A 22,044-nucleotide genomic window follows, 5' to 3' on the forward strand; every position below is an offset into this window, starting at 1 on the left:
CTGCTTCACCCTGCCAGGCAGCCCATGCGCTGAGGGTAGGGGCCATATGTCTTATCTACTGATCAATTCCCAGAGCGAAGACCATACCTAGCACACACAAGGCACTAAAGGGACTTTCAGTAAATGAGCATAATCTTGCGTGCATTTGGCTTTCACGGATCACATCTAGAATACAAACTGCACCAGAGGTGGGGCTGCTTCTACCTGCTTCTGTATCCTCAGACATCATGGGACACATGGCCTACGGGAGGTCTTCGATACAAAGCTACCAAACTAATACAGCAAGGAAGGTGAGACCACCCCAGTGTGCTAGCATAAATGGAATCTCTATGCATATGGATTTAAAACAAAGCCAAAAACATCAGGTTTGATTTGTAAGCCGGGCTCACTGCTGGCAATCCAGTCAAGAGTTCAAGGGAGCCTTCCTGGTCAAATAAATTAGTCAGCACTATCTACGATTGAACTCTTCAAAATAAGCCCACGAAGCTCGGGACGAGCCAGAAGCCACAGCTGAGGCCGCTGTAACGCCCAGGAAAACCATGATTACCCGATTGCTAAAAAGTCTTTGGTGTTTGCTTACCCTGAGCATGATGAAAGGCTTGTCTGCAAGTGTTCGCATCTCCTCTATGATTTGTAGGCTATAATGAGCCTGTTATAGATGCCAGTACCCAGTGGTCACTAAACACTATTTACATTTAAATGAAGGCAGGAAACGTGAGCGGCCCTCGTGGCAGAGGCTGGACTCCAGGCACTGTGACTGAAGGACGGAATTAGGCTTACACTAGGGGTCACGTCTATTAAAGGCAGAAATGTCAATCAAATAACCTTAAACTCAACTCCCGTCTTCCTTCCACCCCAAGAAATGCAATGCGTTAGCTGTCCTCCGGCTGGTGCTCCTGCCGCCCAGCTCCAACAACTGGACACAGTGAGTGGTCCCCAAGCTTCTCAGAACACAAAATGAGAAAGCATTGTCTCCTGCGCCTAGCCTGCAAATGACACAGAGATTTCCCTTCTGTTATCATTAGATCCAGAAGATTTAAGCTACAAGGGCAACAACACAAAGCAAACGCAACAAACCTTGCACTTTATCTACTTGTGTCTATTTGTATCTATTTTTGTCTTTTAACTCTCAGACTTTTAAATGCTACCCAATGAACAGGAAATTTTAAGTCTCATGGGCAATTAAACACTTTGGACTTTTTCCTTTTAAATTCCCCTACTATAGCCCGAATCCCAGCACTGGGGAGGCAGAGGCAGGCGGATTTCTGAGTTCGAGGCCAGCCTGGTCTACAAAGTGAGTTCCAGGACAGCCAGGGCTACACAGAGAAACCCTGTCTCGAGAAAAAAAAAAAAAATCCCCTACTATTATAAAAAGTAGACCGATAGGATTCACCCCAACCTGATACAACTGTGGCAGCAGCTCCCTCTGTGTCTCTGTGTGTCTGTGACGCGCTCATCCTCAAGGGTCAGAGAAGTGTCTTGGTGTGGTGGGCAACAGGCAGTGAGGAGTCATCCAAATGCCGAGAAGAAGTGGCCTTAGCCTCAGATGGAATCTGTAAATTAGTGAGTGCTCCCACCCCTGGCCCAGGGAGCATCAAGGAAGAAGGGATGGAGAGAATGTAGCCTGGAGGTAGGGAAGTGAGGATTGTTGTAAATGACGCAGCCATTACAGGCATGAATGCACGGGTATGGTTACCTGTTACAGGCATGAACACACGGATTGGTTACCTATATAAGACCTGTTAAGGATCAAGGCAGCCAAAAGTCTAGCAAGGATGAGGAGGGGCTCACAAGGCCCAAGCTAAAAGAGGGAAGGCTCCTTTTTCCTTGAGGATATGGTGACTGACAGGTTGCCTAAGCTCCAGTTATGGCCCAATCTCCATATCTATTCAGTCAGCACTAATTGGCCTCAGTGGCTAATTAATGAAGGCTAGGAAGAACCATATGGAAAAGGAACATGAGTTGAAGGGACATGTTGGGTGGCTTTAGGGGAAGTTGGAGAGATAAGCATGAGGTATGATCAAGATATGTTCGGTGTGTATGTATGGTCTTATTTCTTACACATCTTTAGAATAAAGGGCTACCAGTGTGCATCAGAGCTAGCCGAAGCATGGCAGGATGTCAGTCCACATCTTTGGCCCAATAAGAGTGAAGTTATCACTAAACCGATGGCAGAAATAATCTTTGAACACAGAGAAGAGCCACCCTTTCCTCTTCATCTGCAGAGGAAGTCCTGGCATGACCGCTTAGGTTTCACCCTCAGACCCAGATCTCTGGCTAACCAGGTCTGTACCTCCCAGGATTCAAAATGGAGGAGGAATCCCCCAGCCCATGGCCTGGTCCCTTCTCCTTTCCAGATCCATAGATTCCCAAAGCAACCCTAGAGCCCTGAAGTCTGCTCAAAGAAGAAATGTAGCAGGGAGGGCCAAGAGCCAGATACCCTTGAATTCTACAAGACCTTAAAGAGACAGAAAAACTGGAATGGGGGTGCTCGCTACATACACGCTAGTGGAGAACTTCAAGGCTGAATGAGTGGAACATTTAAGAGCATGTTACACATCAGGATGTCCATTCTGCCTCTCAGGGGATTCCTGACAGGCTGACCTCTGGAGAATGGTGAACACGATTCTGTACTTCCAGCATTAACCGTGGGGTCATGCAGAGCTCTGTTCAGGAAGAATCTGACCAGTTATCACTCTCTGTTCCTTGTCTTGTCCCGTTTCAAGAGCTAACTTATAAGAAAAGCCCGTCATTGTCTTAGTTAGCGTTTTACTGCTGTGAAGAGGCACCATGAGGCCACAATTACTTTTATTAAAGAAACCATTGAATTGGGGCTGGCTTACAGGTTCAGAGGTTTAATCCATTATCATCATGGCAGGAAGCATGGCAGTGTGCAGGCAGATGTGGTGCTGGAGAAGGAGCTGAGAGTTCTACATCTGGATTCAAGGCATCAAGAAGAGAGAATGAGCCACTGGGCCTGGCTTAAGCTTCTGAAATCCCAAAGCCTAGCCCAAGTAACATACTTTCTCCAACAGGGACATATCTACCTCAACAAGGCCACATCTCCTAATAGTGCCACTCCCTATGGGCCTTCAGAGGCCATTTTCATTCAAACCACCACAGTCACCTATGTGAATCTCTCCTTCTTCACTTGCTATGAAAGGTAGACACAAACTTTTGCAAACATGGTCTGGCAGCCACCAGAGCAAGGTATGTGCCACAGAGGCCACTGATGGGGCTGTAATCTCATTTCATCAGCCATGTATTAAGGTCCCTACTACGCATTAACTTCTACAGCCTTTAGCTAAGTTCCCCTAGGAAGAATTACTGATAAAATATGCTTCTCGAGGTCTAGAAAACACGATTAACCCTAACTGTGAGAATATAGGGAAAACCCAATTACCTCTGCAGAAACTGTTGCCTATTGTTCCTTAACTCTCACCTTTAAATACACAGGACTGAAGAACAGCCACTGCGGGACTGCCCCCAGCCAGGAAATCACTAAGCTCCTGGGTGCACAAGATAGAACAGAAACAAGCAGCTGTGGGCCAGAGAAAACCCTCCAGTGGTAACAGAGGTTAAGAGCAGTTCCCCTGACTGCAATGGAGTCAAGACAAGAGACTGCATGGGGCCTTAGTGAGAAGTGCGGAATCTGATACACAGTTTCTGGGGAATGGATGAGGAAGAGAGAGGATGAATGGCACGGACTACTGAAGAGGGGGAAGGTAGGGGTGTGTGTGTGTGTGTGTGTGTGTGTGTGTGTGTGTAAGACTTCTTCCAGGTCTAAAAACATCCTCCCACACCCTCTTAGCAACCCCACGGGGCTGAAGAGACAGCTGAGACGCTGGCCTCAGGTGAAGCATTCAGCTCTGTGTGAATACCACAGGTGCTTCCCAGCTGACACAAACTCAGCTGTCACTCATGTCAGTCTCCCTCCCTCCCACTCAGCAAAGGGCAGCAAGTATCTGTAAGGACGACTTCCTTTTCCTCCACAGAAGTTCTTCGGGAATCGCCTTTGCCCCAAAGAGAGCAGGAAGCCCTTAAAAATCTACTTCCGCTTCTTCTTGAGCAGCATCCAAAGCCACGGAACATCTACCATTTCTTTACACATTACTGAGCAATCCTGGCTTTTCTTTCTTTCTTTCTTTCTTTCCTTTTCTTCAGAAACAGAGTATTGTGTTTTACACAACTGGAACACTCCGAATCTGTTTCATAAGCAACAGAAAGAAATATGATGATTCAAATGAAGGCAACCACATTTAATCAGTATGGAAAAGAGCGTAAAACCTTCAAACAATACAGTACTAATTGTTTTTTTTTTAAATAAAACTGGTTGTTTTTCTTTCGAATATTTTTCCCTCGAAAATCAGCACAAGTCAGAAAAAAAAAAAGAACGTTTAAGATCGCATCTGTGTGACAGTGCCACAAGAAGAACTCAGCCATCGCTGAGAGTGTGCAAGGTTATCTAGCTGCAATGTTTGGAGAGACCATAACAGTTTCAATTATGGAAACAGAGTCTTGGATTCTACAAAACAAACTCTATAAATAAGCCTTTAATTTGCCTATTTGAGCTTTGTGAAAGAACATCTATTTATGACTTTGACCCAGTAGTAAAGTTGTCCAAGTTAAAAGAAATATTACAGAGAAGAGAACGTTAAAAGATCAGTACCCTCTCTTTTCCAATCTTGAATTAGTTGTATTTTTAAAAGATGCAACAAATTGTAGAGTTCCAGTGTCCTAGAATAAAAGCATTAAATATAAAAGCAACATCTGGACTCCCCAAAAGACTATATTTTCTAGCTGGGCAGTGGTGGTGCACACCTTTAATCCCAGCACTTGGGAGGCAGAGGCAGGCAGATTTCTGAGTTTGAGGCCAGCCTGGTCTACAGAGTGAGTTCTAGGACAGCCAGGGCTACACAGAGAAACCCTGTCTCAAAAAAACAAACAAACAAGCCAAAAAAAAAAAAAAAAAAAAAAAAAAGACTGTATTTTCTTTTATTTGTGTTTTTGGCTGTTAAATAACTTCCTGCAATAAGATCTGTCAACTGGTATTCAGAAATTCAGCTGGGGCACCCATAAATACAGAGGCAGGGAGAGCAGTCATTAACCCTTCAACTTGTCTCTCTCTGTGCACGTTCTCTTGGATGCCTTGGCTGAACGGTATCTTCATTGCTGCTTGGCCCACATCCAAAATCCACTGTTGCCATATTCTTGTGCTCTTCAAACTGGCTGATTCTTGGGATGGGTGCCAATTAATTTTAGCTGCAAAACTGAAGTGGCAAAGCCAAACAAAAGCAAAAAGGAGTCATAGAAATGACCTGGGCCGGGTGTGTGGGCTGCTCGGTGGTGGTGCCCTTGCCGGGCATGCAAGAGGCTGGGTTTCCCTAACAATGGCCATAAGAGCATATCGTGATTATGTGGCTGTATTAAATCCCCACATTCTCCATCTTAAAGTTTACTGATCAGTCCAGAAGCACACTGCCTTGGATGAAGGGAGTTAGAGGCGTCTCCTCTTTGTTCTAAAACTAGCCTCTTTTCCCACGGACCCAGGCCTGAATGTCCTGTCTAAACTGGATCAGGCAGCTTAAATCATATGACATGAAAACCTAAATCAGTCCTATAACAAATGCTTTCCTAAAACACCTACTATGTGAAAAAGCATCAGGATGAGGAACGGGCAGCATCTCACAGTGAGACCCAGCTTTTGGTCAAGAGGTATTGGTGATGCGAGACGAAGTGTTCGCTACAGGAAAACTTTTACTAAAAGACGCGCATTTCAGTAGAGTGCACTACAAACGCCACCAGCGGAGTTCAATGCCATCCTCTACCATGGGCACATAGCAGGCAATTCCTAATAATACCAGATTATCTCCCACAAACCTCAGAATTAAAGCCATGTCTCTAGTGGAGATGTCTCTGGGAGTGTTTGATCCAAATTTCTTGGCTTCTAAAGGGGGAAGGGGAACCAGCCGTACATGCTGGAGTGGCAGCCCCGCCCCACATGCTCTTTCAGAATAATTCTCTGAGGGCTCATTTGTCACATGCCGAACAGTGAGGTTGCCAAAGAGTTGAGAAAGGCTAGGGGACATTTTGGAAAGCTGCTGTTTGACTCAGAAGTTAGAATGTGGACGGCGAGTCATGACAGCATGTGGAACTGAGCAAGGCCAGGCTGAAAGAGAAAAGACTTTGATCACAGTTTGTTTGGTTTTTTAAATTCTCATTCTTTTGTTTAAAAAAAAATGCATGTACACACATACACACATGAATGTAACCTATAATACATAAGCTGGGAGTAGCAGTCCTGGGTTCATTTGGAGGTTAACCCATTGTGTCTTTAGGAACCATAGCCCCCATCATCTGCCTTCCCAGGCCTCCTGGATGGCTCTGCCGCCCACACCACTCTACAGTTAGCCTGGCAAGGTTCCAAGCTTTCTCCTCAGTACCACTTCCGTACCAGGATTTCTCTCGACACACCCTTGATTACAGCCTAGTAAATGATTACCGCAATAAGGTGTGCAATGAAGCAGAAGAACTAGGAGTGTGTATTCTTCAGATAACACAGGAGAGATTTCTACAAAGCTATAAAACCGTTAAGTCTTATGTCCAATTATCTCAGGAGTGAGTCATTCAGGTGTGGTGGCTCAGGCCTGTAATTGCTATGTTCAGGAGGCAGAGGCAGGACGATCGGGAGTTCCGAGCCAGCCTCAGCTACTTAAAGAGTCCAAAGAGACAGCCTGCCTATCAGAGACTGTGTCTCCAAAATGATAAAATAAAAATAAGTAAATAACACACACATACAGTAGCATAATAAATAATAACACACACAGAGATATATGTCGTGATAGAGAGATAATAAGAGTAAAGATCATGAAACTCAAGAGCAGAACAAATAAATGGTGGCTAAGTATATAGAGGATAGAAACAAGGGGCGTGAGAACGCACTGGGGTCCCTTAGAGAAGCAGTTACCAGCACTACCTACTTCCAACAGGCTTGGATGGAGGATGACTCACAGGGAAAAAGAGGAATTGAGGCTGAAAGCAATGGCCCGAGCCAAAGCAGCCAAGAAAAGTATGACTTCACAGACCCCACCCCACCCCACCCCACCCCACCCATCCTTCCTACCACTCAGCACAAGAGGTGGACTTACACTATGACAGCTAGAATGGGATGCTTGGAGATGCTCCTCCTCCTGTAAGCTCCGGGACACACCCCTTACACCTCGGGTCACTGCAGCCACTTCTAAACCCAACTCCTGGGAGGGTTTACAGTAAGTACCATCTCCCTCCTCCTCACTTCTAAGACATCTTTCTGGGGCTCCCAAGTTACAGACAGCTCAAGATCTTTAAAATGTCTGGAAGATTCTTCACAGGAGAGTCCCTCCATGTCCTTCCAGCCTGGCATCTCTGCTCTTCGTAGGCCAGGCTTTGCACAGCCTAACCACCACCTCTTCTGGAAGGTTCCCTTTCCTGCCGTCCTCCCATAGTTCTGCATACACTTCAATAAAGCCACCCTCTACAAGGGACTTTTCATGTTTTAAGAGACGCCCCATCCTGGGACAGGGGTGTGTGCCTTGCCCCATCTACCCCACAGCCTCCTGCACTTAGCCCAGAAGGGTTACTCCACCACTGTTCATGAGGTCCAACAGACCAGGGCTAGAGTGGGGGATGATTAAACATGAAATGGACCTCAGGAATAGTTTACATGGGTAGATAAGTCTTCCTGAGACTGCCACACCAAAAGAGGACAGAGAAATGGCTGGGCCATCATCTAACATGGCCTCGGTCCATTTCCCAGGCGACAGACAATCCGTCTGAGAAACCACAAAGTCAACTACCAGAAACAGACGGCAAACCGAGAGCTTTCAAATGCATCCATCTGAAGCCTGAGAGCTCCCAGGTCTAGGACCACTTTCCCTTAGCAGAGTTTGAGCCACAGATAATCCAAGAAAATAAAAGCCTTTTTAAACCTATCATGCAAACTATAGTTTTGTATAGTATTATACAAACTATAGAGGAGTGAGAGGCACTGAAGAAATATATTAACCAAGAGCATCTACATTCTGCCATGAAAGCTATTGCTGTTCTTTTTTTAAGATGGAGGGGGGTGGGGAGGGTAAGAGAGCCAAAGCAGAAATGAAGGTCAGAGGACAGGTGGAAGTATAATACTCTCTCCTCCATCATGTGGGCCAGGGGGATTGAATTCACGTCCTGGAGCTTGGTAGTGGGTGCCTTTACCCACTGAGTCATTTCACCTGTCCTATATCCCGTTTTAAATCAAGAGGAAGCGATGCTGAATCAACTGACTAACTGGAGGTGCAAAGTGTGGAGCCAAAAGCTGCCAAGGACAGACCACTCTCCGCATTTCCGAGACTTTCAGTTACAGCCATCTCCACCAGGGCACTTCTGCAACTGCTGCCCACACAGGACTTCTGTGGCTCCTTGGTAAAATTGAGCAAGTTTTTAAGAAAAGGAAAAAAAAAAAACAAAAACACACACAAAAAAAAAACTGTGCCCCATGGGTTCATTCATCACTGCACCTTTTGGGTTACTTCCGGAGGTCACGACTTAAGCAAACAAGGAAGACAACCATGGGAAAGATACCATTTTCAATTCTCCATGTGGGTTCATGCCACGCCAGGAGGCTACTCCCGCACCTAAAGCGGTACCTAAGTATTGAACAGCCACCAGGGTTAGTTCTCTAAGTACCGAGCAACAACCTGAAGTAACTGTTTATAAAGCCGGACAACCCAGTCTCCCAGAAGGCTCGGCTCCACACACGTGGGTGGAACACCTCCGTGATACATCTTCTACTTTAAAATGGTTTACTTTCGTTGTTTGAGATTTGCCTTAGATGACGTTGGGGTCTTGTGTCGAAGTAACTTTCCTGCTCTGAATTTTAAAGCTAAGCAAAATTTAACAGAAATTAACATGGATGCTGATTATGCTTTAAACAACTATACAACTACCCCTTTAGTGAGGAGTCCCGAAGAGAGATATTAATCAAGATTGGAGGCAGAGGTTTCAGTTACAATCTTCCATTTCACCAGCGCCTCCTCTCCCGCTGTTGGAAATTAGAATTGGTTCATAATAGCCTATCAACCTACTTCAGTGACCTTCAAGAAGGCTTATAATTCTGTAGTAACATAAACGTTCATAGGTTTGGTAAAACGTCTGAGACAAAAAATAACTATGATCCACATGAAATTCATAATTCAATAAAGGACAACCAAAAATTGCCGACCTGCTTAAACGTTGCCTGTCCAAAAAGGCTGTCTGCTATCTAAAGTATGAATCTAAATACTGGAGGCTACAGTAAGAAGAGGCAGAAGTAGTTAACTACGTCGGCTGTTTTACCTCATGGAACAAGCATGAATTACATGGGTCAGTAAAAGCAAAGCCAGCCTACTGGCAGGGTCTGAAGACAACCTATGATGCCTATCATGTAACAGAGGCTAGACCAAATTAGATTTTCTTTCTAAATTGAAATCTGAGGGCAGCAAGGGCTTACACTCAGAGCCTCTTGCTTATGTCAATTTCTATTCCGGCTGGATCCCACTTGAGTGCCTCACTATGACAGACAAGAATATTTCCCTAAGAAACTAATTGTGCTAATACGAGTGTAACTTTTTAACGCTGCTCCCGTGGGTGGTATTTTATGTAAACGGTCACTTAACTGTTCAGTCTCATGAGACAAGAGCATCCTACATCCTTTACCCAATCAGCCGCCAGGTGCAGAGCCTTAACTTGCTCAACTCTGGGAAATCAGAAACTTCTGCTTGACAGTGTGAGGCTCCAGGAAGGCTAACCTGGGCACACTTTTCTCCCCTCCTTAAAAAGGAATACTATTTGCTCTCTCCACAAAGAGGAGTGCCTGATAAACCGCTGTCACAATGAAAGGCCAAGGCTAAATCGCGGCGTGGAATTCCCAAGTTCGTCTAGACCTGGGAGTTACCAAATTCCTTTGATTGGTCTGTGAGCAAAACCCGAAAGGAAGGAAAAGCCACACCCAACTCCTAAATTTACTTTGTAAAGTGTTTGGAGGCCTTGAGAGGGAACATTTGACATCCAGGAGGCCGGATGGAAATGTGCCATGGTCCTCCGCCCGGCGTCGCCCCGCGTCTCTGCCCCGGGCCCGCGGCTCCAGCCCTTTTGTTTGTGTCTCTGCGGGCTGGTGCAGCGGCGCAGCCTGTGGCCTCGGAGAATCCGGCTCAGGTGTGTCGTGAACCCGGGAGCAGGGGCCCCCAAAACACCGCCCGAAGCGGACGCAGGAAAAAGACCCGAAGTTGCTTGAGAGGTTCGGCTTCCGCGCAGACGCGTCCGCCCCGGATCCCCCTTGCCCTGGCCCGGGTTCCGGCACTCACCAATGTCTCCATCCTCATCGTCGTCCTCCTCCAGCTCCATGTTCAGCAGGACCTTCCTAGTCATCATCTGCATGACTCCGGGAGACCGTCGCTCGGCTGCTCTCGGCTCCGCTCGGCTCCGCTCGGCTCGGGCCGCAAGCTCCGCTCTGCCCTCTCGGCACTGCCCCGCTGCGCTCCGCCCGCGCTCTGCTTCTGCAGGCGCTGCTCAGCCTGCGACTGAGCATGCCCAGAGGGACGCCGCCGCTCCCGCCCCAGATCAAACCGCCCCGGCTGCGAGGAGCCCGGGAGGAAGTCGGGCTGGGGGGGCTGGGGGGAGGGGAGTGGCAGAAGCTGGGCGAGCCGCGCCGCGCCGCGCCTGCGGGGAGCGCTGCAGCCGCAGAGGCAGGCTGGCTTCCAGGAGCTCACGAGGGTCTTTAAACTAATCTGCAGAATGGCGAGACGTTGCAAGGTGCCCGCTTAGTGTGGGGGAGGAAAACGACACACGTGCGCACGGAGAGCCAGCCCCTGTGCCCCGCCCGAAGGAGCACTCGCGGGGAGTGGTCGCGGGGTGCAGGGGATGAGGTTTTGCAAATCAGCCCTCCAAGCCCCGGAACTAGGCCGAACACAACACGCCATAGCTACGTGTAAACTCTTTAAGAAGACAATATGGGAAACTGTAGTACCAGGAAGGACAAAGAAACGAAAGGGGGAAATGACGGCAGAGAGTGAAGGAATGCCGCCCTGACAACCCCAGGACTGGGGCGCAGATGCGGCGGGAGTACCAAGTCCTTGGGTCTGCACAGCTGCTGTCAAGGACGCTGGTGAATGGTGGCTTCCCTGCAGTGCCCGGGTGTCGCTCACTCCCTGGAGAAGCACTTGCCTCCTGAGCCCGTTCCTAGTCAATGTTCAATGACAAGACACTACTACATCCACTGTGTGTTTTATTCTTTTATATTCTTACCTTTTCCTCTTTCGCCTCTCAGATGCTAGGAGTCCAGCCCAGCACCCCTGGTGTGCTAAGGGAGTACTCTACACTTATCTGTACTCCCAACCCTCATAGTTAATGTTCTCACTTGAAGGGACAAAAACATTGCGATCAATATTAACGTAGGAATTTAATCACGAATATGCACTAAAGGACAGTACAAATTAGAGAAAACGTCCAGGAGACGCTCTCCTTGCTCCTTAAGGTCTGGTTTTCACCAAAGAAGACGACTTGTAACATGAAAAGTAGGTGCAGAACTCTGGAGATCTTGAGAAGATGAGGAGACTCTCTGAGAGGGAGATAGAGGAAGAGAGATCCGGGACTAGTAATGCTAGCAATGACCCCTATGGCCTGTAATGCCATCTGCGACCTGTAATGCCAGTTATGACCTGTAATGCCAGCCCTCCAGAGGCCGAAGCAGGGGGACTCTGAAGCAAAACTGGGCTTCAGGACAGACTGGGAACTGAGAAGGGAAGGGAAGGCTTTAGTGAACTCTCGGTTCCAGAGGTGTGTGGGTTGCAGGAGGAAGTTTCCATCTTCTTCATTTAGCCATGGCGCTTTTCGTGCGCTGTGTCTGGTACTAAATGTTTTTACAGTGGTCTCTTCATCTCCGCCTAGGAGTTACTGCCACTGTTTCACCTGGGCGCCGGACAGGTGAGCATCTTGTCTGCAACCACAGATAGCCAGTGTTGGGGTGGCCCTTTTGCCATAAGCACCTCAGAAACTGCCTCCAGAGGTCTTTCCACCCACTTCTTCCAACCCACCAGGTCTCATCACTGACCTGCTACGGTTCTCTCAGCAGATGTAGTTCTGGGTCTTCCGACCTAAGACTGCTGAAAGCTAATTTGTAGCTCGAAAATTCTTGGACTTGATTCTGACCTAAGTCTCAGTGAATCACTTGGAATTCTTAAGAGATTTTAGAGATGCCTTTTGCTTCTTGCTTGATAAGTGTTACAGAGCCATTGTGGTCTTTTGTGTAGACATGACTGTTGCCACAAGGAAATTGAATTATTTACTTAGACCAGCTATGCATCTATTATTAGTACACCCCATTTGGTACATTAATGCATTTCCTACAGTTTTTTTCTCACGCATTATTTTTTTTCAATCGATCAATATATGCTGCAAAAATAATCTAAGTTATAGTCTTATATAGGAGCCATACTCTTAATCCTAAGGGGAGGGATGTCTGTGTAATGCATAGTTTGTGAGATAAAATGCTTGTGGCATTATGTGGCCAGTGTATTTGTGTTTGCAAGGCTTTTCCAAGTCAGGGTCACAAATATTTTCCTACTCATTTGTCTTCAGCCAAGATGCTCTTTCTGCCCAGCCTTCGGATGCTGGTACTCCACTGGCTTCAGTGTTCAGCCTTCTTCTCCTTCTATATAGAACCGGTGCTGTTCTACAATTTTAACTACTATCTTTCCCAACCAAGAAAGAAGAGTTCTATGGGCATCCAAACAGTGTGCTCACACAGGCCCCTCTATTCCAAAGCTCCTGAAAAATTTAAAACCCTACAATTGCCATTTTATATTTATTTATTTCTTCCTTCCTTTTTTGGGGGGTGGGGAGGTGTTGAGACAGGGTTTCTCTGTATAGCCCTAGCTGTCCTGGAACTTGCTCTGTAGACCAGGCTAGCCTCGAACCCAAAGGTCTGTCTGCCTCTGCCTCCCAAACTCTGAAATTAAAGGTGTGCACCACCACCACCCGAAAGGTAACCTTGGCTTTGTAAATAACATTGTCTGTGAAATTTAATCTTGTCAGTGAGGTCAGATGGGACAATGCCTCTATTCATATGCAATGCCTCATTGTCATTTCCAGGTCTCTGTAAAATGGGCTCACAAGCAGCCGCTGTATTCTTCGATCTCTGCCATCCTCCTGAGCATACTTGAGACCACCCTGGAAGTCTGGGCACTGGCAAAGGGACAGGATCATGACCAGGTGAGGCATGGTGGCAGCTGTCCCTTACTTGGATTGCCAGAACCTCAATCACCCAGACTGAAAAGTAAAGAATGTCTCACACAGAGGTTGTCATCTCAACCATGTGGACTGCAGTGAAAAACCAGAGAGACGTACCTGGCTCGCCTTCTGCCTTTACCAAAGCAGTTAGACCATCAACAGATTAGTTGGAGACGCCACAGCTACAGAACCTTATATGCTCTTTGAACAAAGAACTCTAACCATTACAATATTTTAGCTTTGGGGAATAAAATATGGAGTGTAAAAAATTAATTAATTAAAAATATTTTAGCTTTATTTTTTTAGTTATTTGTATATGTCTGTGTGCCATTTGTATACTTGAGTGCAGTACCTGTGGAGGCCAGAAGAGGGCGTTAGGCACCTTGGACCTGGAGTTGTGAGCAGCCTCATGTGCCGCTCTTAACCAGTGAGCTGTCTCTTCTGTGCCCTTACATTTTTTTTTTTTTAAATCTTGTAGCTCTTGTGTGACGTTTTCTAGAGAGGCATTAGCAAACACCTGCTTGAGCCAGATGAAGAACCAAGTAACAGCTCCACTGGAGTCCAGTATGGTGAGCCAGTGAGTGTATTGGTGTTACAGGAACGCTGGTGGCTTAAAGGCAGATGCATCATTGAAAAATCCAACCCAGCACAAGCATCCCTAGAGCTCTGCTTCCTTGGCACTCTGGGAATGACCTGTATGCAGTCCAGCAAGTTAGAATTTACTTCAAGCAGCTCAGACCTGGGAAATCTATCTTCCACCACTGTTACTGTTTATATAACCTTAGAGGCGGGGCTTCAGAATCTTGTAAGTTTTAGGTACTTCCTGACAATGAGGAGGCCTCCTTCCTGACTTTCAAGGAACCTCTCTTCAGGAAGGGATGTTTGGGTGCTTCCATTCAGAGGGACTTGTTACAGGACAACCACTGACCCCTGAAAATTGTGTATGTGGAGACTACCACAACTTCCGTTTGCAGTCTAGATCTCTGTCCATATTCCCAGATTTGAGGACACACTGGACCGTCTCTTGGGCCTTTCTTTCTTGGGCCGTTGAAACTTAGCAGGCCCAATCTCAGTTTACAATCTCTACCCTCAAACTGCACGAACCAAGGAGTGACCCCAGATCCTCAAAGAAACCAATAATCTTGAGAGTGGAAAGCAGACAGTATAAGCTCCGTAAGTAAGGGTTATTTTGGTTCCCTTCCCCTGTCTGCTGTAGCCAGCCCATGGCTAAATACTGCTGTAGCCAGCCCATGGCTAAATACTGCTGCGCTTACTTCCTGGTTTCTACACACCCAAACCGCCTTATCTATTGCGGTATTTTAGGGAAGACCTGGAGAAACTGAAGATTAATGTATGCAGCTAGTATCTGAAGAGCATGTTCTAGGCAGAAGGCAAAGTAAATGCATATCTTCCCAGGAGGCGTAGCACAGGGGGGTGTGGCCTAATGGCGAGAACCTGCCAATTAGAGCATCGGTAAGTGCCTATTAGCTCAGTTTCTACTGAGCACCTTCTTTGAAAGGACCTGGCACTAACTGTTACTGATAACATAGAAGGAGACCACTTACCAGGAAGGATAAAAAGCAAGACTTTTGATAGCTCCTTAAGCGGTGCTATAATGGAAGAAAATTTCCAGGAGAGTCCGTGTACGGCATGAAGCAGTTCAACTTGTCTCATTCCACAAATCACTGGAAAGAGAACTCAGGGCATTAAGAGGTCCATTAGAGCTGCCTGTCCCGATGTTCTCAATGCTCCAGGGGGCTGCCAGGCCAGCCAGGGCTACGTAGTGAAATCCTCTAATTCATTTTTTAAAAAGCCTGTGTGTGTGCACGCGCGTGCGCCCATGTGTGCGTATGTGCATGTGTGTGTGTGTGTGTCCAAATGGTACTGGTCACCGCGCAGTGCCTTATTCTTCACTGTGGTCATCGTGACTAACTGTAAATCTATAGATCTTATTCTTGTAACTGAAACAACACCACTATTTTTTCTGCCTTTGTAAGACTGCCCTGTTGTCTTACGGTTTTACTGCTGTGAACAGACACCATGGCCAAGGCAATTCTTATAAGCATAACATTTAACTGGGGCTGGCTTACAGGCCTAGAGGTTCAGTGCATTATCATCAAGGAGGGAACGCAGCAGCATCCAGATAGACATGGTGCAGGGGGAGCTGAGAGTTCTATGTCTTCATCTGAAGGGTGCTAGAAGAATACTGGCTTCTAAACAGCTAGGATGAGGTCTTAAACCCAAGTCCACAGTAACACATTTACTCCAACAAGGCCACACCCACTCCAACAAGGCCACACCCACTCCAACAAGGCCACACCCACTCCAACAAGGCCACGCCCACTCCAACAAGGCCACACTCACTCCAACAAGGCCACACCTTCTAATAGTGCCACTCCCTGGGCCCAACATATACAAACAATCACATCTTTTTAAATTCTATCGTGGCCATGTCCCTGAAGTTCCAACACTTAGGATGCGGTGGTCCAGGAGTTCCATCAGCCTAGGATACAGCCAGATCTGTTTTCAGCCAATCAGCAGTTCTTCCGAGAATCAAAATCACGCTGTCTTTGTCTTTCCACGGCTCTTTGTTTTATAGGGTTTAATATCCTCAGGTTTATTCATATCACATCGCATAATGCTTCCATCTTATGCTACATCTTCAGGTCCTATTTTTTTGCTTAGATGTTTCGTTTTGTTTTTGTTTTTGCTTTTTAAGATAGGAGTCTCGCTAGATAACCCAAGTTTGGCTCAAACTTTCTATGAAGTACAGCCTGGCCTCTAATTCTCCAGCTCCCACCTCAGGTCATCTGGGATTATCCGCATGTGATACCACACGTGGCTTTTGACGTTCTACCTTGACTGTCATGACCCGTGCTAAATGCACACGTGCGAGCACACACTCTCTGACACAGATTCCATCCGATTTCTGGGTCACGTGGTAGTTTTAGTTTTTTGAGGAACGGCCAAACTGCTTTCCTTAGTGGAAAGCAGAAGCGCGTAGAGGTTTCTTCTCCTCGACCTTGGCAAGGTTTCTTCTCCTTTTGTCTTTCTAAACAATAGTCAATCTGAAAGACGGGAGCTCCTTTTAACATGCCTTTTTAAAAAAATGTTTAATTTGTAATGTTATTTTTTTTCATACACCTATTATGGTTGTGAGCTTTCTTTTGACAAATGCCTGTTGAGGTCTTTTGCCTATTTTGTTTTTTTCTGGTCTAGGTCTTACCCCTGGGTCTTTTAACTCAGTCCATTCTGAGTTGATTTTGGTATGAGAGGTGGGCTGTGGATCTGAATCGCTCCTGCCTATGGGCATCCGGTTGTCTGGTGGCGCTCATTAAGAGATTGTCATTTCTCAGTGTGTGTTCTTCACACGTTTGTTCAAAATCAATCGACTATAAGCATGTGGATTTATCCCAGAGCTCTGTAGTCTGCTCCACTGGCCCGTGTGTGGTCAATCGTCTGTAAGCCTTTGGGGAGATCTCTATTGCACTGGCCAGTGTGTGCTTTGTTTTGCTTTCCTTTGTTTTTGTAGATCACACTGTTTAGTTGCTGCTGGCCCAGAGCTCACTATGTCACCCAGTGTGGTGGTTTGAGTGAGCAATGTCCTCCCTAAGCTCAGGTATCTAAACATGTGATTCCCCATATGAACGTGTCCTTTGGGGTGGGGATCCTCTAAAGGGTGGGGCTTGTTGAAGTGAAATTCTCACGGGGTTGTATATACTTTAAGCGTATATAACCTCTCCCGTTTCCAGGTCACTCTCTCTGCTTCCCGTGTCAGTTGAAGATGTTATCTTTCAGCAGCCTGCTCTGGCTGCCTGCTCTCATATGTCCCCCAACATCATGGACTGACTGTCCCTCTGGAACCAAGGCAGAAATAAACTCTTGCTTCTGTACCATGCCAAACAAACAAGGTCATGGTGATGGCTGCTCTTGGATGACCTGACTACATCTGGAATTAACTAAAACTCCAAAGTGGGGTCACACCTGTGAGGGATTTCTGCTTAATTTGGAATGGAAGATCTACTTCTAATTCACATCTTGGGTCCAGAAGACACGTCTTTAATCCGGATCTAACCGGGGCCACGCCTCCTGCCGGAAGTCTATATAAGGACATGGAGGAAGGCAGCTCCGGCTCTTTGCCAGTTTGCTCTCACCTTGCTACCACGTCCTTTCCCTTCACTGGCATTAGCGCCTACTGCTTCCAGCATCTTATAAAGACAAGCTGAGGGCTGGAGAGTGGTCAAGAGCACTGTCTGCTCTTCCAGAGGTCCTGAGTTCAATTCCCAGCAACCACACAGTGGCTCACAACCATCTGTAATGGGGTCTGATGCCCTCTTCTGGTGTCTAAAGACAGCTACAGTGTACTCATATACATTAAATTTAAAAACAAAACAATCAATCAAACAAACAAAAAACCAAGAGGACCGGAGAGATAGCTCAGCAGTTAAGAGCACTGACAGCTCTTCCGAAGGTCCTGAGTTCAAATTCCAGCAAAAAGCGCTGGGCAGTGGTGGCTCACACCTTTAATCCCAGCACTCAGGAGGCAGAGGCAGGCAGATTTCTGAGTTCGAGGCCAGCCTGGTCTACAGAGTGAGTTCCAGGACAGCCAGGACTACACAGAGAAACCCTGTCTCAAAAAACAAAACAAAACAAACAAATAAAAAAAAAATACAAAAAACCGCTGGGATTCCTAGACCTTCTATGGGTAGTCATTCATTGCTGGATTAGCTGGACTGCAGCCTGTAAGTCATTCTAATTTAGAGAGAGAGAGAGAGAGAGAGAGAGAGAGAGAGAGAGAGAGAGAGAGAGAGAGATTCAGTCTATAAGTTGCTACTCTAGAAAACTTTTACACAGTCATGTTATGTTTTTATCACAGTGATAGAAAAATAGTAATACAACCAGGATGGCCTCAAACTTGGAGCAATCCTCCTGCCTCTACCTCTTAAGTGCTGAGATTGTGGATGGGAGCTACCACACACACCTGGCTCTTGCTTTGTTTTTTAAATTGGTGGAAGGAGTGTGTTTGGTTGAGATTTTGTTGTTGTTGTTTGTTTGTTTGTTTGTTTTTCTGACTGCTGGGGATCGAACCCTGGTATTGTGCTCACGTGTGTTCTACGTTAGTCCCAACCCGAGACGCAGTACATTTTTATAAATATAGTCAACTCATAGAGCTACCTAAGTCCTCTTTGTGCCTTTATCCCGTTTGTTGAGCCTTTACAACCTACACATCAGGACTATTTATTCATCTGTCCTTTCAGAGAGCATTGACTGATCCCTGGTCATGCTGTCTTTTCCCTGCCTCGCTGAGATGGCCCTGCTACCTCTTGTGAATAATCTACACATACACAATTGTAAAGAACCACTAATTGATATGTTGATTTTTTTTATTATTTTCAACAATTCCACATTTCTCCCTAGAGATGACTGTGGAAGAAATCACAAGACTTCGCTGAGCAGTAAAAAGTTCAATGAACGGGTTCCTGAGGAATGTTTTGGTCAGGGGCGAGGTGGATTCTGGGAAGGACAGGGCTGGTGAGAGGACGGTGGTGTATCTGCAGAAATGAGAACTCAAGTAAGAGTCACTATCGGGAAACCATGAAAACTCAGAATGAACGTATCTACAAAAATAAGGCCTGGGGTTTGCCAACAGACACAGAACACATTGATCTTGGTGTGTGAGAACAGCCATTCTCTTTCCGTCATTCTCTTTCCTCATGAGGATCACAACAATTGTTCACCTGCTTGTTTCCTTCCGGGTGAGGCCAGCCTGCTGTATCAGCCATTCCAGTGCTCCACACATTGGCAAGAAAACAAAATGGAAGCTTGAGATTTTTGACAGAGATTGACAAATTCCAGAAAAATTGAACCTTAGCTCATGATAGTTACACCAAGCTAAGTCCACCATTTAAACCTGATCTAGCCCCAAGTTGTCCTCATGCCCAGTGCCTTTCTGTTCCCTTTATACGGTCTATGGTGGTTTGAATGTGATGTTCCCCACCCCACCCCTGCCATATTCTTGGATATTTGTACACATGGTTCCCAGCTGGTGAGGCCATTTATGGCAGCATAGGGGGTGTGGCTTTGCTGAAGAAAATGTATTTCTGGGGGTGAGGTTTGAGGTTTAAAAAGCTCCTGTCAGGCCCATTTGCCCTCTCTGCTTGTTTGAAATGTGAGCTCTCGGCTGTTCCTGCTGCATACCCGCCTGCTGCCACACTTTCTTACCGTAACAGTGATGGGCTCTTATGCCTCCATGTGATGGCTACTCTTGGTTATCAACTTGACCGCATCTGGAGTAAACTAAAATTCAAGCCATTGGGCACATCGGTGAGGGTTTCCTTGACTGGATCATTTGAGGTGGGAAGACCCACCCTAAATCATGGTTTCATCCTCTGGTGGCAGCTTCCAAAAAAGGACAGGGAAGAGGGAAGGGGTGGCTTTTTGCCTGCTTGCTCTTGCTGGTAAGTTAATCACTCTATCCTGAGGCAGCACTTCAAGGGTATTAGAGCCTACTTCTTGGGGATTCGAAGGTATACTGAAAACCAACTGAGTTACAGCCTTGTAGGCTGAACAACTACCAGAACCTTGGCCCTTCTGTCAGGAGCAGCCATAGTTGTACTATCTGGAACACAGCTTGTAAGTCACTCTAATAAATCCCATATGCATATATATGTATATACATATACATTCTGTTCCCCCAGAGGGTTCTGACTAAAACACTCTGAACTGTAAGCCCAGCATAAACCCTTCCTTCATTAAGTTGCCTTGGTCATGGTGTCTCTCAAAGGAGTGTTCATAGATACAGATTTAGGCACAGGAAACTCTTCGGTACATCCAGGGCAGAAAAGAGAAGGAGCCAGGCTCACATAGTTCCCAACTCCCAGCAAGAGTGATATCTACTGCTGTGGTTTCAGGTTTCAGGAAAAAGCAGAAAATGGTAAAAGAAAAAAAGCAGCTTTAAAAAAAAAAGGTGCAGACAGAAAAATAATTAAATATCCCCATAGAAATCTCAGGCCAAATAGAAGCTGTGTTTGACTTTCATTATCCGTGCAACTGAGATATGAAGCACGTAGGTGGGCACTGATACCCCCCTCCATGTGTGTCTGAGGGTTTCTGCAGAAGATGAATGGAGAACATGGGTGGCACTCCCCTGTAGGCTGGGGAATCAGACTGAATGAAGGGGATGGAGAAGGCCCCCCAAGTAGCCTCTCTCTTCCTTTTCTTCCTGGTTCCACACGTGAAGATCTTTCTCTACCACCTCTAAGATAGGGATACCATGCTAGGAGCATTGCATGGATGCCTTTGTGTGCGTTCTGTACGGAGGAATTGGGGTACACTGCAGATTGCTGGTGATTCTTGCTCTGAATGAACCCCACGCACACTTCACACAAAACACACAAAGGGTGGACAAGACTCAGTGACCTTGGGTCTATAAACTGTCTCCTGCTACTGGAGAGGGAGGCACATGGTGGGAAGGCAATCTCAGAGGTAAGAGCCACCCGGTCAGAAGGATAAGCCAGAACTTTTAATTGGGTTTCTTTGTTCTGATTCTCTAGAAAACCACTAATGAGGAAAAAAAATTAGAAGACAGACTTCACTCTGGCTTTCTAGGTTACCAGGTTTCAGAAGAAAGCTTAGCTTAAAGACTCGATTACTGGCTTTTGCTGATGTGACAGACACCGGGTCTGTTTGCAGTACACCGTGTCACCATGCAGGAACACATGCAACCAAGCTGAAACACCTGAAACTGTGAGTCAGAAAAAAACAATTCCTCCTTTAAATTGTTTCTGTCAGCCACGGAGAAGTAACAAATATATACTATTTGGTAAATACTGTTGCAGAAACTGTCTAAATCTGGAAACACATATGTGCATACATACTATAAGTGAATAGTATTTTATTTGGGGTGTGGTGGTTTGACTACGCTTGGCCCAGGGAATAGCACTATTAGGAGGTATGGCCTTGTTGGAGGAGGTGTGTCACTGTGGGCATGGGCTTTAAGACCTTCATCCTAGCTGCCTGGAAGCCAGTCTTCTGTTTATCTTTGGAATGAGATGTAGAACTCTCAGCTCCTCCTACACCATGCCCACCTGGATGCTGCCATGCTCCCACCTTGATAATAATGGATTGAACCTCTAAACCTGTAAGCCAGCCCCAGTCAAATGATGTCCTTATAAGAGTTGCCTTGGTCATGGTGTCTGTTCACAGCAGTGAAACCCTAACTAAGACATGGGGTGAGTAGATATTGAAAAGAAATATGGAAGAATGATCAGTTACAAGTCCGAATATTTACTGATTGATCTATTGATTGCTATGCTAGGGGTAGAACTCGAGACTAAGAAAGCACTCTACCACAGAACTACATCTCAGCTTCTGTTTCCATTTTTTTTTTTTTTTTTTTTTTTGAAAAGCCATCTGGAGGTGGTCTGGAGACGTCTAAGAGACTGCTTTTCTGAATCAAAACAGAAAATGGTTGAAAGATCATTTCCTCCACCTGGGGCATTATATTCTCACCTGTTGCTTTTTTATTTTATTTTACACGTATGGGAGTTTCTCCTGCATGTAGGTGTGCACACCACATGTGTGCCTAGTGGGCAGTGGGAACTGAATTCAAGTCCTCTGAAAGAGCAGCCAGTGTTCTTAACCACTGAGCCATCTCTCCAACTATCCCCTATTTATCTTCTTATTAAATATATACAAGTAACCCCAATAAATGTGGGCCTTAAATGGTGACTAGTATTCAGATAGCTGCTACAACAATTC

At 46.1% G+C, this 22,044-nt stretch overlaps 1 protein-coding gene across 2 annotated transcripts in view; it reads right to left on the reverse strand.

The window, feature by feature from the left end:
• The window catches only part of Ano6 (anoctamin 6), a 187,060-nt gene extending 176,501 nt beyond the window's left edge, over positions 1 to 10,559 (reverse strand). For both annotated transcript variants that reach the window (XM_021183693.2, XM_021183694.3), the window contains exon 1: positions 10,362 to 10,559. In XM_021183693.2, the coding sequence (XP_021039352.1) occupies positions 10,362 to 10,434 (73 nt within the window). In that variant the 5' untranslated portion in view covers positions 10,435 to 10,559. The remainder of the gene's footprint in view (positions 1 to 10,361) is intronic.
• Between the last annotated feature and the right edge of the window lie 11,485 nt (positions 10,560 to 22,044).

This window comes from Mus caroli, unplaced genomic scaffold, assembly GCF_978045245.1.
Source record: "Mus caroli unplaced genomic scaffold, Mus_caroli_1 scaffold_16, whole genome shotgun sequence".
Lineage (NCBI taxonomy): Eukaryota > Metazoa > Chordata > Mammalia > Rodentia > Muridae > Mus > Mus caroli.